At 31.0% G+C, this 19,507-nt stretch overlaps 1 protein-coding gene across 1 annotated transcript; it reads right to left on the bottom strand.

Moving 5' to 3' along the window:
- Positions 1-826: 826 nt before the first annotated feature.
- Positions 827-3,692, bottom strand: LOC107924895 (WD repeat-containing protein 53). Its single transcript, XM_016855466.2, has 10 exons — positions 3,493-3,692; positions 3,298-3,394; positions 3,138-3,199; positions 3,002-3,064; positions 2,835-2,894; positions 2,559-2,615; positions 2,246-2,288; positions 2,044-2,121; positions 1,382-1,848; positions 827-1,302 (listed from the first exon to the last, which is right to left on the bottom strand). The coding sequence occupies exons 1-10, from the start codon at positions 3,586-3,588 to the stop codon at positions 1,213-1,215; spliced, it is 1,113 nt and encodes a 370-aa protein (XP_016710955.1). The 5' UTR covers positions 3,589-3,692; the 3' UTR covers positions 827-1,212.
- Positions 3,693-19,507: the final 15,815 nt, after the last annotated feature.

The following is a 19,507-nucleotide window of genomic DNA, read 5'->3' as shown; positions in this document are numbered from 1 at the left end:
ATCTTAATCTGTTCATTTTTATTATTTATACTTTTCAATTTTTAAAATTTTGATCTTAATTAAATAATAATTTTAAATTTATTAAGTTAAATTCTATTATTTTCAAGAGCAAAGCCAAGAATTTAGTATTGGAGGTCAAAATAAAATTATAAAAGTTGGAGAAGTGAAGCTAAAAATTTTCTTTTAAAAAGGGTTGAATTAAACTATTTTTAATTGAGAGGGACTAAAATTGTTATCATTCCATTCAAATAAGGGGCGAGTAGGGAGAGGGACCAGGCAGTGACTTGTCCCAAAATGAAAAATTCTTTATAGAGTCTCTGTAATTTTTAAAAAATTACTAATTAATATAATAATAAAATTACACTTTGTCCTCTAAATTTTTAATTAATATTGGCTCTCCAAATAATTTCTTGGCTTGGCCATTGGGGGCAAGACCCCGCCTACAAACATATACTACAAACATCATCTTATACTATAAACATATATTATGTGAGATTATTATTTTCATATAATATTCATAGAAAAACCAAGCTATTTTAATTAATAAGTTTAACGGTTATCGTCTAAGTTAACATTGAAAAATTCAAAAAGCATAAGAACTAATAATGATCAAATTGGAGAATAAAAACCAAATTCACTAGTAGCAAAACCAAATTTTAAATTTTGAAAAGTATAAGAGTAAAATTGCCTAATTCAAAATGCATGGGACTAAAACTAACCAAATCAGAGTATAAAAATTAAATCCACAACTTACACAAAGAGCAGAGTTTAACCTATTTTTCTCGTGAGAGTCATGTTCAAATAATATTAAATAAATAAAAGATCCTTTAAGCAAAACAAATAAATGATTATATTAGTGTGGGTTACATAACCTTTGTTTATCAAGCTACAATACTTATTTTTGCTTTGTAGTCCAATGGTAAGTATAATGAAATGAAAAGAGTCAGCTTACTTGTTCACAAGGGATGAAAGGTAAAGGAATGAACTACTCCAAAATTTGCAGTATCAACTTTACATCAACACGGTAACAGCTATGGGATCATATTTGTTTCCTTTGTATTTTCTTCAACAAAGATAATACTCAACATAACCAACTATTTCAAGCTTACATAATTTCCTAGTGCTCCCGATGCCATGTCAATCTTTGGCAACAACATACTCCAGAAACAGTAATAAATGACAAACCTCACGTGATGATTCTGCAGCTTTGGTTTAGGAAACACTGTACACCTTCACAAGTTTAGTTGTGTCACAGACAACGAGGTTGTCCGATTCAGCTGGAGTTGTACAGAGCCAATTTACCTGACAACAGAAGTGGTTAAAAACGAGAAGCTTCGAAGAGAAATTGAACATATACAGTACATGAAGCAATGAGATTCACCTTTTTGGTTAAATTGATATTCAAATGTAGCAGCTCGTTGGTATCTCCTGTCTGCCATGAATCGAGACACCTAGAGCAATCCCAGACTTTGACTAACTTATCGTTTCCACCCGATACAAGGAACTTCCCCTTCTCTCCAAACAACGAAAATGTCACGCAAGACATGGCAGCAGTATGACCACCTAAAGAGTAATCTAAATGCAACCATTTTCTTCCATTTTCATCGGGAACTCCACCGTCACTTCCTTTGGACTGAGTTCCTTTTCGAGATTTCGTGGAACTTTTAGGTTTTGTGGCTGTAAGTTCTGATTCCGTATTAATCACATCAATAACACCATCACCCCTTGCCACAACACATATCTTGCCTATTTTGTCCAACATATCAACATCTGGGACTTTTACTGAGTGAACAAAAGCTGGATTTAAACATTGTCCAGCATTACTACCACTACGCATGTCGGGCAGGCCTGCAGTGAAGGGGCAAAAATACGAGAATTGAACATGCACTAGCCTTGTGTTTGTCTAGAATAATCACAATGAGCAAATATGCACCAGCTTAAGTTCATTGTCAATGATATTATAAAAATGCTGTAGATATGACACATTTAATATTTGAAGAACCTCCATAAAACCATGAAACAAAGAATTTTTAAGACATATACCAAAATCCACAATTTTGGATGAGCGCCCTTTTGAGAAGTCCCATATGATAAACTTCGAATCAAGACCTCCTGTAACGACTGCCACATTAAAATAGAGTAAAAATATTATGAACCGTCATTCAAATAGAATAACTGTAATGGACAGCTAAGAGAAAACGAAGTTAGAGATTTTAAAGAGTACTATAAAACCTTAAAGACCTACTTTCCCAAGGTCTCCAAGGAATGAACTGAACACTGCTGCAAATCTGTGATGTGTTAAGGCGAGAAAGATATGAAAGAAGGATAAAGATTCAAGCTAACTCCAACCAGAAATGAATAGCTAACCACCTTCTAATCCCCCCATTTCGGATCACCATAATAACAAGTCAATAAAAGTCTCACTGTAAAAACAAGGGCTCGAAAGGAAACTTTCCAGAAATAAAATAGAGAGCCAGGAAATTTCAGTTCATATATCACAGGACATTAAATTATCATACACAATAGGAACAGGCAAATGGCTTAAAGAGTAAGGATACACTTGTATGTCCGGCTCTCAATGTCTTGAAAATACGTTTCTGATGAATGTCAATGATCTGCAACATATATGACCATACGAGGCTAAAATGTTAAAATTCAAACAATATCTATCTAGAAAACAAAACTACAAATCTGCACGAATGACATTAGATATATTATTCATTGATAATTTTAACATTATCAGTTAAATAAACCAACAAATAAATTCTTCATGGCAATAATAATTTATATTACTAGCATAAGACAGACCATTAAACTAATGAAAATCGAATTACCTTAATCTCACCGCCATCATCCGCAGATGCAAGGAAAGATGATCTGGAATTACAAGTAACCTGCATAAACATAAAAAAATATAATATGCCAACGCATACTAAACTTTACAAATTCATAAACTAAAGCACCTTTAAATTTCTTTCCCAAAAAAATCTCAAATTTCTACCTGATTTATCTCCTCTTTATTATAGTTATAGCTCTCCAAAGGCTTCCATGAGTTATCTGCTAACTATAAACGAACAATTTATAAGCAAATTTCAAATGTAATCAAAACAAAAGCAGTCATAGGAATATAAATTTACCATATGCACATCAAAGGACTTGACCTCATTTCCAGTTGAAACATAGATGATATTCTCATTTCCTGCATTTGATGCCAAGAATAAATAATAATAAGTAATTAAAAGAAAAATCAATTAGAAATGCATTAAGAATTTTTTTTTTTAAATGATAGAAAATGACCTGAGTTGAAGCAAAGGGATGAAATTGGTTCATTGCTAACATCCATAACAAATTTCACATCTTTGCATCGCATATCAAACCAACAAATGCAACCATCCTAATTTAAAAATTAATTTTTGTAATATTATTAAAACAGACAAGTTTCAGTGAAAATTGAAATTCGAAGGAGATTAAGAAGACGAGTGTAGGGGTTACTTCGCCGGAAGTGGCGACGAGGCCGGGCTTGTCACGTGAGGCGATACAGCAAGTGGCGGTAGCCTTGTGTCCTCTCAATCGTCTTGGCTCCGTCATCTGCGGCGCTTCTCCGCCTTCGACTTTGTCTCGCCGGTTTCCTTTCTCTCTTGTTTTGCGTTTCTAATGGACTCTGGCTTTGCGGTTTGATTTTCTAGGAAGTCAGTTCAGCAGAGAACAATAGTGGCTTAACGGTCCACTGTGAAGCTAGATTGGGCTTGAGCATGAGCCCACATTAAGCCCAGTTTCTTATTCTTAAAGAAAAGGGTTAATTTCACTTTACGCCCCCAAACTATGACCAAGATTCTAAATCGCTCTAGAATTCAAAATGTTCTAATTGAGTCCTCTAAATATTAATTTCATATCAATCAAGTCCTTTTAGCCTAGCATTAGCATAGGAGTGAAATACTAGTTTTTTATCTGACATGGAGCATATTTAAAATTATCATATCAAATTTTAAACATATATATAAAACTATTAGATTGATAGCTTTAGATTCAAGATGTTAAAAACAAAAATTACCACTGAAATTAGAAGAATTATTTATTCTTTTAAATAGAATTTATTTAATTTTTCGACAAATTTTAATTTATTTTTTTATTAAACAAACATATCATAAAGCAGCTGATTGATTTTTTAAAAAGAAATTAATTAAATTTATTGAAAATTGATAATAAAAAAGAAAATTTCATTTTAAAATTGTAAAAATAATGATATAAAAAATTAGAATTAATCTATACATCCTCAAACTATAACTTTCATTCTAAATTAGTTTTCAAACTTTAAAACGTTCTAATTGCATCCCTAAACATCCTTAATGAAATTTTCATTTTAAATTATGCTACATAAGATTTGATATGTTATTTAATGGTTAAATTAACTGTTTTAATAACAGAAAGACATGATTAATATAACATCAATAGTTTGTAGTTTGGAGATCAATTTAGAATGGAGATCATATTTCGAGGATGTCTGGTGCAAATGTGCAATTAACTCAAAAAAACATCTATAATATATATAAAAGCACGAATTGGAAAAATATCTATAATATCTTTTATTTTCTATCATATTACTGAATTAGTTTTAGAAATAATTATAATTTAATTTAGAATTATTAGTTAAAAAATTTACGCTAATTTTAAAAATAAAATTATTAGTTGAATAGAACTTTAAACATAAAATATAAAAAAATTTGTGATAATTGTAATTAGTTAAAAAATTTGACATAAAAAAGTTGTGTTAATATTAGTGTTTTTAAAAAATAAAAAATTATGCTAATTTTGTTGATGTAAAATAGAGTTATTACTTAAATAGGACTCTTAGAATAAAAAATGAAAAAATTGTGATAAATATAATTATAATTAAATTTACAATTATTAGTTAAAAATTTTAGTATAATAAAGTTGTGTTAATTTTTTTTAAATCACACTAATTTTATTGATGTAAAACAAAGTTATTACTTGTATAGAATTGTAAATATCTTAATTATCAATTAATTAATATTATAGTTATATATCAATTAAAATGTAAGTTTAGCTTTATAAATAGTGTTAGACATATTCAATCAAGGAACATCTAAAAAAAATTACTGATAAAAAAATAGAGGTTGTTAGTATCAATAAGTTAGAATTATATAAAAAATAATGAAGCATTAAAACAATGGTTGTTCGAAGAAACAATCACCCTTAAAATTGTTTCTTTTATCTATGTATTATTTGTTTGGTGTAGTTGAAAAATGTTTTCCTGGTTTGTTAAAAAAAAAAGTCAAATATCAACCATTACTTTTCGAGCACTGTTATTAATTGTGTTTATTAATTTAGGATAAATATATTTTTTATTTATCATGAGCTATTATAATTTATGCATGTTATTTTACTTTATTTTTATTTTATTTTTTTTCAAATTAACATTATAGCTTACTTTCTTATATAGTTCAAAATTTATATATTATTTAAAGTTTTAAAAAAATTATCAATATCGATGATAGGTAACAATAATTAAAAGATATGTTATTTAAAAATTAATTAAAAATTAAATGCATAAAATCACATGCGACATTAAAAACTAATTCATTTAAAAAAATTACCAAGAAAATTTACTTTATTTTACAAAAAAAAAATAAATTTTCACTCATATTTTTACGATCACATTTTTTTTATTAAAAGTTCAATTCATTTCACATTAAAAAAAATACAAGCATACCAAGAACAAAAATCTCATAGAGACGGAAGTTCACAAAAGTCGCAAACTCGATTACAATGAACAAAGAAAGTAGTTGAGAGCCTTGGTTCTGTACTAAACTAAAGACAAACAACCTAAACTTCGTGCCGAAAGTAAAGAGCTTTCATTGCTTGAGTAAAGCTTTCTCACTTAAAATGAAAATAAAATAAAAAAATCTCGAAACGTTAATATGACTTTCTCAATTAACAATACTTTTGATCTTCAATCATAATATGATAAGACTCTAAACAATTTTTTATTGTTGTGGTAGAGGAAACATCTCTTACTTGAAAAACTTTCGAACAAATCAAAATCTGATAAACATTCAATAAACCAAAAATCACTAAAAATAATCAACTAGTTAACCTTTCCCATATAGAACTTGACTTTATAATGAAAAATAATTCAATACTAATTTGTATTACAATAAACCAATTGATAAAATAAAGTAGTAGCTATGGATTAGGCAAAACATGCCTAGTTTCATTGCTTTTGACTTTATCACCCCCCACTTCTCTATTTATTTATTTGAATCGTAACTATATAGCAAGTAACATATTATTATGAATAAATTAAATATTTAGATTTTGGGCATCATTCCCTTGTTTCCTCCCAATAAAACCGAGAATGATCTTTGCATGTGACCCCAAATTTGGCCCTACCATAAACTTGTCACTACCTTATAAAAAGTTTTTATTTTTGCTAATGTCGTTTCTTTTTTTGAATGATTCCACCAATGCCCTCTCCTCTGTTACCCCCAACCAGCAGCTTGATGTAGATAGGCCTTTGCAGTTTCTAACATGGCAGCAATAAAGTTTATTACACAACATCTCTGCTTGAATCAAACAAAAAGTTGACCAAACATGTCAGAAGAAAAAAAAAAAAACCCTCCTCATGTTTTTGTTCATACCAAAAGACAAAAACCCAATTTCGATTCATTTAATGGGTGGTACGTAAGTTCTATGGTTAGTTCTAACATGTGATATACCTTTCTTCTCCTAAACCTATGGCGAAGTAAAAAAATTGTTCTGGGGAGTTAGAAATGATGAACAAATCTTTAGGGTGTGGATTTAGAGAGCGGTGTGGGTCAAAATGTGAAATGAGTTGAACGTGAAGAAAAAAAAAGGGAAAAAGTAAGGAAGTGCATGCCTGAGGAATTAACAGTGAAAACACTGTTTTCTTCCAACAGGTAGTATAATTACTATATAGAAAAATAATTAAAAATAAATGAGAGGTTTCTTGGATGCTTTCAGAAAACCGGATGTGGTTTTTTTATTTTTTTATTTTTGATGTTAAGATTTTCAATAAAATATGATTTTTGGATTATATTATTTTTAAGAAAGCAATTGTTATGCAGATAAAATTATATTTAGTATCTATGAAATTTTAAGAAATTTACATTACAATGTTTGATTAGTTAAACAATTTATTAGGAATGTTTTTGAAAATTTTCCATTAAATAAAATATAAATTTTATGAATTTTAATATTTGAATAATACTTATTAGGCATAAATATTAAATTTATACATTAATTTTATTTTAATGTATAATTTTACATGAAACTTTTTCTTTTGACTAGCAATAAATAAAATAAAGTTACATCAAATCAATTGCTCAAAAGCGTCACATGTTTTGTCTTGTTGAAGAACCTCTAATACATCATCAGGAGGCACATCGAAAATATGTAAGCTTGATTGGCATGTTAAATTGAGCTTAGCCAGCCGATTCGCAATTAAGTTGCAATCTATAGATACATATTTGTTCTATTCAGAATTCATAATCCGCTAGCCCCTTCTAAGCAAGGTAATATTTGAATATTCTGACCTCTTAACAGTCACGACTTGAACCACCTCTAGATTATCCGCATGAATTGTGGTCCGTTTGTAGCCTTTATTTAACAAAATGAGAAGCTCATCCAGAATGTCTCATAGTTATGTCTCAAAAGTTGTATATATGGCCAGATAACAATTATATCCTAAAATCCAGTAACCAACCGGATCGCGTATCACACCACCAACAAAAGCACTCCCGATGCCTCTATACACTGCACCACCACAGAGCAAATGAACTCTCGTTCCTTCAAAGTGCATTTGATCAACCAAATTTAGGGAGTTGATCTTGTATCCATTAAGGCATAGTCAATTGTTGTGCTAAGAGAAGTTTTGACAATTTCAAAAGCTGACCAAGTAGCGTTCTGGAAGATTAAGAGGCTCATATTCTTCTAAATTCGCCAGGTGATTAAGCCGAACAGACACGACCAAGTAACTCCCCGTTCCTGCAACCTCATGACAACAAAGATTAGAAGAAAACTAAACCTGAAAAGAACCATAAAAGAAGATGTGTTGCTGTTCAACTGGAACCATAACATGAATCGTAATTGAGGGGTAGTAATTATATTATCAGAAAATTTAATATATTTTTCATCGTACCAAAGTAGATTCTATACATCCACATATCTTTCTCCTTCACGTGAAAGTTTCTTGGTCTTTACTCTAACAATCATGCCTCATGATTTTTCTTTTGATCTTGTATGTACTACAAAATACTAAATGTTGGGGCAAAATGTGGAGGAGCCTTGGAATTGGAAGTTTCCCCATTGCAAGGATAGAAAATGAAAACGTACGATTTTGGTATTTTTTTTGTCATTGAAGTTAATGTAATTCAAAGCAATAATTTTGAAACACTACAATTTCTTGAGATAACCCCATCAAGCTTGAATTTGAATTCTAAAAGTGTTTATCATATCCATAATTAAAACAAAACAACTAAAATTAAGTAATTAACCTTGGTTATTAAGAACATACTAATTAGTAATTACATGCTGCGAAAAAGAAAAAAGAAAAAATACAACGTCAATAGTCATGGAGACAAGTTTATAATTAGTAGCAGTAGCAAATACTGATAATTATCTGACAGTGCAAGCGACAGCATAAGCCCATGATTTAAGATGTTCTTTCATGGCGAAACCATCGTTTGAAGGAGGCATTTTCATGATATAATGTCGGCTATCAAAGCTTTTATACCCATATGTTCCTTCAGAAAACGAAGACTGGGAATCCAAATTACCATAGAACCCCAAATCAAGTTCTCCCAGCACTTTTCTCTTGCTCCGTTTCCTCCTCCGCCGCCGCCTCTTCCTCCTCTCCGCGGGCTTCTCCGTTGGCTTCGCTAATGGCTGAACCACCCGCTGCTGGTCGGTGACGACGGCGATTTCGCCGCAGTTGGGACACCTCGGAACGGGAATCTCAGAGCCAGGGACAGATGCTCCTGCCTCTTGAAGAAGAATGTCGGGTTTGGGTGGTTTTTGTTCGTCACCGGTATCGACGTCGACGGAAGGTGCGGTGGGGGGAGGGTTGAGCTTGTGGTGGAGTGGTGTTAAAGTGAGCACATTGTTGAAAAACCATAGATAGTCAAAGCGCTCCATGACTTTCTTTGAACCATCCATGAGAAAAAAGGGGCCAGGAGATGTAAAACACAAGGCTTTATTATAAACACGGATAAAACAGAGGGGGACTACTAGAAGCTACTGCACTTTTATTTTTAGGTTTAATCCCTCCCTCGGTCCTTATACTCTTGAGAATTTAATATTTGATCCCTCTACTTTTAATCCTAGGAATTTAGTCTCTCTTTGCCAAAATATAAATTTAATGTTATATAACATTATTAACTAAATTATTTTAAATTTGAATATTTTTTATCAATTGTACTTTAATTTTTTAAATTAAAAATTTGAATATTAAAATATCAAATATACAAATCTAATGAAAATTCACTAGCAAACTTATTAATTGAATTTTAATTTTCAAATTAAACAAGTAGATCAATTAAATTATTAGAAAATAAAGTAAAAAAATATTAAAATTTTAAAGTCTAAAGAATACAAGACTGAATGCATAATTAAATCTTTATGTTATTTTTTATGATATTTTTCATATTTATTTTACGATTTATATTTAAATTTAACGGTCTTTCAGATTACAAAATTAGTATCTTGACATGACAAAGATTTAACCATTTCCATTTGTTGCGAGATTTATGTATATTTATATTATATTTATTTACTATAATTATAATTAAAATATTATTATTATAAAATTTGGTAGGCTAATAAATATTAATATATGAATTACAAATCATTTGGAGTACGAGATTTGCGGGGTAAAACAATGAAGGGTAGTTTTGGTAACGTGAGGAAGAAACTGACCGCTTAAGTCAGTGGGGGGCTATTTGGGGTTTTGAAAAAAGGAAAGTACATGGAAGAAGGAAATAAATTAGGCAACGGTCGAAACCAATGTGAACGAATATAATTATTCAATTATTCAATCATTTTTTCTATTTATTATGCAAACCTTTTTCACTTTACTTCTTTTTTCTAAAAAGAAAAAAAAGGGAAGGGTTTTAGGGAAAAAGTTGAAAAATGATTACAATAATTTTAAAGCCAAAATATAATTTTCTCGAACCAAAAAATTAAAGTCTTTTCGTAAGTTAGAAAGTAAGTTTTGCTTCCTCTTAAATTTTAAAAAAACTCCTAAAAAGTAATTTCATATTTAGATTTTAAGTTTATTATTTTAATAATTTAAAAATTAAGTTATTTTCAGTTTCGAATAATTTAATATTTAAATTAATTTGAGTTCGAATTAGTCGAATTTGAATTTGAAGGAATATTATTAAAATTTTGAATAAGGGTTCAACAGGAATTCCGTAGAATTGCAATAAAAGAATGACATGCTGAATTGCAATTAATAACTGCATTAAACACTATAGCATTTTTGTTTTCCTGTCTGCGTAATTCGAAGCATAAAAAAAAAACATGCTGTAAAAGTAATTTAAACAAACTATTTACTAATATCTCGAATCTAGCTACATCAAACTTAAACAAGCGTAGATGATGATGATGATGATGAATTGATGATGATGGTATAGCTTCCTAAACGTGTTGCATGGCTGAATTGCGGGGCAAATCTCCTTTGGCAGTGAGCTAAGCATCGCATCGCATGTCGCCCACCACATGGCATGCCAACATGCAATGTAACCGAGTTTTAGTTGCCTTCCAAAGGAGATTCACCCAGTAATGCACCCATGCATTTTTCCATCTTTAGCTTTGAAACCAAATACATCCATGCATTTCACTTTGCGGATGCAATGTTTAAACCCTTATGGCCTATATATATTGTTGGTGAAGAGCTAGCAAGTATAAAACAGTATATTCGAGGCACATCCAATTTGTTTCTAAACGAAAGTGGTCCTCTCTCTCTCTCCTTTTGATTCCATTGGCAATGGCATCATCCTTTATAGGTTTCACAAAAGTTAACTTCCCTCTCTAACCCCAATTTTCACTCATCAAATGTTCAAATATGTGCCCAACTTCAGCCTCAAATTTCAGAGTGTAGATACCTATTTTTGGTTATTAATATTTTTGTTAATAGTATTGTTAGTGGTTGATGTTAGGGGTGTGCAAAATTTGGGTAAAACCGAAAAAATTCGGTTAACCGATCGAATTCGGTTAATCGGTCTGTTAACCGAATTAATTCGGTTGGGGGTCGGTTAATAATTTTTTGAATTTTAGGTTAACGGTTAATTCGGTTCGAAACTGGTCTATTAACTGAATTTTTTTGGTTTAACCGAAAAAATAATAAATAAAATTATAATATATAAATAGCCTACTATTCACTCAAACCCAATTCAACATAAACCCAAATACCCAATCTAATATATATTAACCCAAGTACCCAACCCAATCATAAAAATTACAAATAATTTAATAAATAAAAATAAAAAACATATAATTTTATACAAATAATTCGGTTAATTTGGGTAATTCGGGTAATTCGGTTAATTTTATACTTATTTTAACCAAAATTAAAAAAATAATAATTTTCGGTTAATTCGGTTAACCAACCAAATTAACCGAAAAGCTTTTGGCTCGGTTAATTTTTTTGAAAAAATTTCGGTTCAGTTGACGGTTAAAAATTTTGAAGGGCCGGTTAATTCGGTTAATGTTACTTCGGGTCGGTTAACCGACTGAACACCCCTAGTTGATGTTCCCTACAAAATGATCCCTTGAAAACTACACTCCATGCTGAGTAGGCTGTGGAGTTAAAGATTATGAAATGTAAGTGTTTACTCCTTTTTTTTTTTATTAATTTGAGCAAATTAAATTTAAAATTGTAAGAAGCATTCTCTTTAATAAAATAAGTGTAACTTTCATGAAACTACCATTATACGCATTATTTTTATAACTTCTCTTCCAGAGGTGGATCTTCATTAGGGCCTAGGCTTCTCTAAAGTTTTTGAAAATTTTAGTTATACTCTTAAAATTTTCTGAAAATTATTATTAAACTTTTGAACATTTTTAAAAATTTCAATTAGACTCTTAATTTTTTTTTTATAAATTTTCATAAAACCTCAAAAAATTTTGAAAATTGTAATTAGACCTACCAAAATTTTTGAAAATTCTCACTAAAACCTATAAAGTTTTTAAAAATTTTAGTTAGCCCCCCTAAAACTTAATTGCAAGATCCACCACCATTCTCTTCTATTATTTGCTACTAGCAACGTGAACATGATTTCCTTCACTCTTATTACCTATTATTCATATTGCATTCTTATGAATTAACTTGCATCTTTCCCACATTCTATAAAATATGTCACTTATTTTATAACCATCCTTTTGATAAATGTCTTAGAATAGATATAAATAGTGGTCCAAAGATTTCATTTAGAGACTTATTAGTCTTTTGTAAAACTTAAGCATATGACGAATTCTCTCTACACATTTTATAAACAATTATAACAATTATTGTAGTTTTCACCTTTCTTAACCACTTATTGCTTCCATCACCATTTTCTTCCATCTCTTGTTTTTATGGTCCGCACTAATTTTTTCTTCGTTATCTTTCTTCAACACTTTATTTTATTAAATTATAACGTCTCCTCACCTTATAACAAAATAACCCTTTGCACATATTAGACCACATTTATGACACTAGATTATAATCAAATTGGTTGATCTTGTTTTAACTATTTTGTTGTCACTTTGTCTTCATATCTACGTATTTTTGCTTTTAAAGAAAAAGGAAGGCAAATCAACATTTGGTGTAGTGCTTTGAACTTGCCTTGGAGATTGATGAATGGGACGAGAATACCGAAAACTATGTTTGGTAGCTGAGAAAACAAATGAAAAAGAGAAGGAAAAGAGTAATGAGAAAGTGAAGGGAAAGAGATGAAGTATAATTGAGGAAGCTGATGGGCGTCGAAACCACCAAATATAATTCCTACAAAATAACTCTAATTAGTAGTAGAGTGGTAGTAGGGTCGAGTCCACAGGGATTGGATGTTATAATCAACTTCCGTGTATAGCTTATGATCAAATTGTTTGCCGTCTCGAAGGTCGTGGCAATAGTCGTGCCCACGACTCCAATCGTACTTGCAAAAATTAGAAATAAAAGTAAATCGGGGGTTTTTGAAATGTTTAGAAACTAGACAATTGAAACAACATAAATAATTAATTAAATAAATTATAAAATAAATTCAGAATTTTGCAACTGAAGAATTTCTTGGGAATCCTACAAGATCCATTTGTTCTTTTTTCTCTGATAGATGGTCAAAACTTCATCTGGGTTCGAACCCTACTGAGAGGTCCACTAGAGATCAGAAATTGTTGAAGAAAGAACAAGATGTTTCTTTTGTCCCTTCCAGGCGATCGGAAAATAAAGAAATAGTTAATATATTCAAGATAATTACGTATTTACAAAATACTGTCTCAATTCATCCTATTTCATCAGATCCGGGATGTGATATGGTTCCGAAGGATGAACTGGGCAGTTCCAATAAGATTTCATTCTTGAACAAAAATCCATTTTTTGATTTATTTCATCTATTCCATGACCAGAACAGGAGGGATACACGTTACACCACGATTTTGAATCAGGAGAGAGATTTCAAGAAATGGCAGATCTATTCACTCTATCAATAACTGAGCCGGATCTGGTGTATTGTAAGGGATTTGCCTTTTCTATTGATTCCTACGGATTGGATCAAAAACAATTCTTGAATGAGGTATTCAACTCCAGGGATGAATCGAAAAAGAAATCTTTATCGGCTCTACCTCCTATTTTTTATGAAGAAAATGAATCTTTTTATCAAAGGATTAGAAAAAAATGGGTCCGGATCTCCTGCGGGAATGATTTGGAAGATCCAAAACCAAAAATAGTGGTATTTGCTAGCAACAACATAATGGAGGCAGTCAATCAAGATAGATTGATCCGAAATCTAATTCAAATCCAATATAGCACCTATGGGTACATAAGAAATGTATTGAATCGATTCATTAAAAAGAATCGATCCGATCGCAACTTCGAATATGGAATTCAAAGGGATCAAATAGGAAATGATACTCTGAATCATAGAACTATAATGAAATATACGATCAACCAACATTTATCGAATTTGAAAAAGAGTCAGACTGATAAACTATTCATACCAGGCTTGAATGCGGTAAAGACAAACGATCCTTGAAAATAAGCTTTAGCCTTAGACTCGGTAAATTTCGTGTTAAGAGTCGATCCTTGAAAATTAATATTCTCCTCCAAATGATAAGCTGGTTATAGCAGTTAAGAACGTCCTAACCACCAGTTCCTCCTCTCGTAGCTGGTTCCGGTACGACCTGCAAACTAACCGTTACCGATTATCTAATTGAGATACACGTGTTCCCGACTCAAGATCCCGGCAGCCTTGCGTTCTGAAGAACCCAACTCGAATTAACAGCCTCAACTGTGTGGGTCATTTAAATCCGATCACCTCTTCCTCGATTTGTTCTCGGAGATCCGAATACAGCACGGCCTACTCGTTTCTCCAACTGTCAGCTAACACGATCCCAACCCAACGTGCACTTTTTTACTTGTAATCGAGTTATCCTTAAGGGATGAGTTGTCAATCCCAATACTTAGGAAAAGAATGAATACCGATTGGACGGATTTTAGCATGAATTCGTATCTCACGATTCCCTACCGGAAAGAACACCAGACTAAAGCTAAGATAAAATTCAGTTAATCATGAAATTTTTCATGCTTTGTGAGCTTGGAAAGAAGATTGATGACTATGGTGAAGAGATGAATGGAAAAGGACTTGGAGAGCAATTGGCCCAATTATGGAAAAGAGAAAAAAAAAATTGGAGACAAGGCTACAAAATGTAACGTAAAATTGAAGAGAAAAAAAATGATATTTCAATTCTAAATTGAAGAAAGAAATACAAGAGAGAGAGAGTAATTCGATTCCAAAATGAAATAGGAATGTAAAAACAATGGATGATTTTTTAAGAACTAAAAGCCCCTATTTATATACATAGGGTTTACTAAAAATAGTCTAACCTAAATTAATAAAAATAAATAAAATAAAAATAAATAATAAAACAAAATAATATCTTCCTATTTTTAGCTTTTTATAAAGTCAAAATATATGATAAATCTTTGGCTTTCTTCATCCTTTTGATTTGGCCCCAATTCAACGATTTGTCTTTCAATTTGGCCCATTTTTGTTCGTTTTTGACCAATTGCATCCCTGACAAGATTAAATCATAAAAGCACCAATTAAGTAGGAATTAATTCAAAAATAAACCAAATTGAACACAAGAATCATGTAAATTAATATGTTTATCAGAAGCAAAAGTAGTAACTATATCGTTACAAGACACATAATTTATACAAAGTTATGTAGCTGATAAACATCTGTAAACTGAACCTGTTGCACTAATTAACTAACAGAGGTTGTAAGCAACTGCTTAACAGTCTAACTAACCAGCTAACAGCTAACAACCACTGATAGTCTAATAGAGTTGTCCAGAATTCAAACAGATGCATGCAATAGGTAGTGGAATTCCAAATGTAGCTGAAATGAAAGCTTTAGATTTTCTGAACACTAAAGTCTACCAAAAGATATCTATCAATAAAAAAAATGAAAAAGAAAGTTTAATAAAGCACATTCCAAGAGATCCCAGTACAGTTAATCTCGCTTTCTGTTTGCCATGAAAGCACATTCCAAAAAGATTTAACACTATGCTCTTTCCTTGCCATATCCTTGTCTTGTTCTTATCTTGGTCACTTGTGGTTCATTTGCCTTTCGCCGCTCCTTTTTTTGTTCTTTTGTTTAGCAATAAAGGTTTTTGTATAAATTTGCGCTATGCTCATCTTTGGTAAAAAAAAAAAAAAAAAAGCATGTAGCTAGTCTACCTTGCTGATCTTGTATTATTAGGTCCAATATCACGAAAACGTTTTGGTCTAGACAGTTCTGACATTCATCAACTAACAGATGTTAACACTGCCACCAGATCATAATCTAGTAGGTTCACCTTTTGATTTAGGGTTTTAGAAATGTTAGCAGAGTCGCTGCATTTTTATACAAATCTGGTTAGAAAAAAAAATCCTTATCAATAAATAAAAGGTAAATAATAAAAATAGTCATTTTTGTTTGCCTTAAATTACATTTTAATCATTTATGCTTGAAATATTACGTTTTAGTTTCACTTATGTTATCGTTTTATTACGAAATGATCACTCTATCGTTAAACTCTTTTACTTCCCTAATGGCAGGCCTACATGACAATCTAAATAGGTTTTAAATGCCAACTTGGATATCGTGACAGTCCAAATTTATTTAATTAAAAACCTATTTTCATCTTAATAATTAGACATTTTAATTGTCATTTAAAACTCATTTGAACAGCCTAATTTACCTTATCTCAACAATTAAATTAAAATTTTATTGTATCTTAAATGCATAAAATAAAATAAAAAAACTTTAAAGAAAGTATATCAAGTCTCAAATTCTATTTTTCAATACATATTTTTATAACAATTTCATCATTAGCCTTATCACTCCCAGACTCTAATGCTTCTTATTGGTTTTGGGGCAAATAACTATGCATCAAATCAATTTTTTTTTTGTCATTTTAGCTCGAATCTGGATTATTTTAAATTCATGCATTACACAACTATATAAATTAAATCCATATTTAAATTAATCTTACATTTTGGAAATGTGGTAAACACTTTTGGCCAATGGCCCAATGTTAAGGTTCATGATTCATTTCAAGTTCATGGTTTGAGTTTAGATTTAAAATATTTTATTTTAAGCCAGTGACGAAGTTAGGGTGACTGACAGGGACCTCAGTTCTCTAAAATGAATTTTTTTTTATTTAGACCTCTTTATAATTTATAAAAATTTAAATTAGTAATGATAAAATTGTACTTTAACTTCCTAAAAATGATAAAAATTTAATTTAATTATTTATAAATTATAAAATATAAGCTATTAAAATGGTGAAATTACATTTTTACGGTCGTAAAAATATAAAATATAATTCCACCCAACAAAATTTCTTGATTCGCCCCCGTTTTAAGCGCCCTTCACTCCTCTAAGGGTCACACGGCTCACAAGAATTTGCAGGAGACCCAATTTACCATAAAGAGAAGCATCGAATATTTGTTTCCCTTTTGTCCCAATAATGATTATTAGGCACCCTTTCAAAAGAAGAAAAAAGTAGGAGAAAAGGAAAAGTTAATGGTCATAGAGCATAGACAAGGAAGATCCAGTGGCATGTTCCATTACCTATATCTATGATACGATTTTGTGTTCTTTATGGGAGGGATGAAGGAACAATTTCTGTTGGTGCTAGCTACATGTTTTTACGTGCATGCATGTTATGCATATGTCAACATTTTTTCTCCATAAGTAATATGATCATTTGTGTAAGTATTGCAACATAAATAAGGAGAAATGGCATCACTTTCGTAAAGAAAAGAAAAATAAAAGATACATAAGCAAATTAGGACCACGATTCCATGAGGGGGCAATGTCATCACTTGGCATATGCCAATTTTTTCATTGGCATATACTAAATTAGAAACTCTTATCATATAGTATGTTTAGCACTCTATAAATAGAACTGCTCTTGAATCTCTGTAACCTGGTCAAGGAAATCAAAACATATCCGTATGTGGAGTTGAGGAATTACAGAGCATGTCTCCTTTAGCAGAAATGTTTATGCTCTTGCATATGAATTCGATTTTGCCAAAGGAGATTTGCCCTGCCATTCACTCACACAATCATCTCATTCTCCTAATCAATAGCTCTTTTGAAGTAAATGCAGACTTCACCTTCATATAGCAGCTAGCTTCCGCTAAACGGATGACACGGAAGGCTTTGTTTTCAGGCATTGCTCAACTCCTTTAGTTAAAATGCCTGCAGCTGATCAATGTGGGAGATAAGTGTACTAAGTTTTCAGCTGGTGAGTAGTCATTGGGAGACTTTTACATAGCCAGTAATATGCACAACAAGATTGATAATGTATAATTATGTAATGGCTTTGTAAGACATGTAAGATCAAGCAGAGTATATCATGGAAAATATTCCATAGATTTGGTGCAACAATATGTGGCTCTTGCTTTTATAAGTCTATATATATTTCAGTGGTAGAAGAGGTAAAAATGTAAAGTCATCCTTTAAATTGGAAGCTAGACAGTTGTTTAGCCTTCTGAACAGAGGAGACAGAGGAAGATAACAGTAAGGGTCTGAAATGTATATACTTCTAATGTTAAGAGAAAACAATACAGTGTTCTATATTTGCTGTCAAGGGTTGCCTCAGACAGTTTCCTAGTATGTTTTCAACATTGTCTTCAATGAAGTTTTAAAGGGGGAGGAATTATCCTCAATAGAGGGATGCAATCAATCATATTTAACTTTTTCGGGGTTCATTTAAAAATTTTAATATTTAAAGGATTTAATGAAAAATTTCAAAAATTTTGATAAATCAACTTTTTAATGAGAATTTATAAATCCAATGAGTTTAAGTCATTCATCAAATTGTAATCTCATTCCTATATATAGCTTAGATCAGCTTTTCACTAAGACTTTCTCCTTTAAATGTCTAGTTGTAAAGTAATCAACAATAATAATTTACTTACAAATTTTACACTCAAATAACATTTCCTTTAAGAACAAATAAAGTGCTCTTGCAATCTCTCCTTCAAAAAGTCAAAAATATAAATCTTTAAATGGGGTCATTTCTAAAAGAGTAAGCGTGATATAAATTATATAAATTTCTTACCGTATATGATTGCGAATATGAATATGAAAAAAAATCAAATCAAAAAGTCAAATATAAATAAATCCACATAAGATGAATAATGAAAATGTTAAAATTGAATTGTTAATAGTTCCAACTAATTCCTTACGTCAATAATAACAAGGGATCGAAAATAAATAAGTAAAGAGATTAAATATCAAATTTGATGATATTACAATAATTAAAATCATAATTTGACACCTTAAATTTGTGAATATCAAATTTGTGAATGCTACTATTTAGGCTAGCGACAGGGTGTCATCCGGCTCACCCCTCATTATACATATACATACATCCATGTAGTGCTCCTTTTCCCGGTTGGTAGACACTGAACAGCAATAATGCTGCAGAACCGGAATTACCGGACAAATCTCCATTGGCGGAGAACACACTGCAATTTTCCATACAGCTGATGCCTGATGAACGGAGCCATATACAATGGCTGCCTGCCACTGAAGATTTTGCCCTGTAATATCTCAACTGCAGCTGAAATTTGCAGATATAGATGAATCCCATCAGGCTCCTTATTTATACCCTTTCCATATCCATATATATTCTGATATTCATATTCATGTATTTGTAGTGCTTCACGTACGAATATCCTAGGCACAAACTCATTTCAATGTTTTCCACCAAC

The sequence above is a fragment of the Gossypium hirsutum genome, chromosome A10, assembly GCF_007990345.1.
Source record: "Gossypium hirsutum isolate 1008001.06 chromosome A10, Gossypium_hirsutum_v2.1, whole genome shotgun sequence".
NCBI lineage: Eukaryota > Viridiplantae > Streptophyta > Magnoliopsida > Malvales > Malvaceae > Gossypium > Gossypium hirsutum.
The sequence above is the reverse complement of the archived record's forward strand: the minus strand, read 5'-3'. Positions and strand labels throughout refer to the sequence as shown.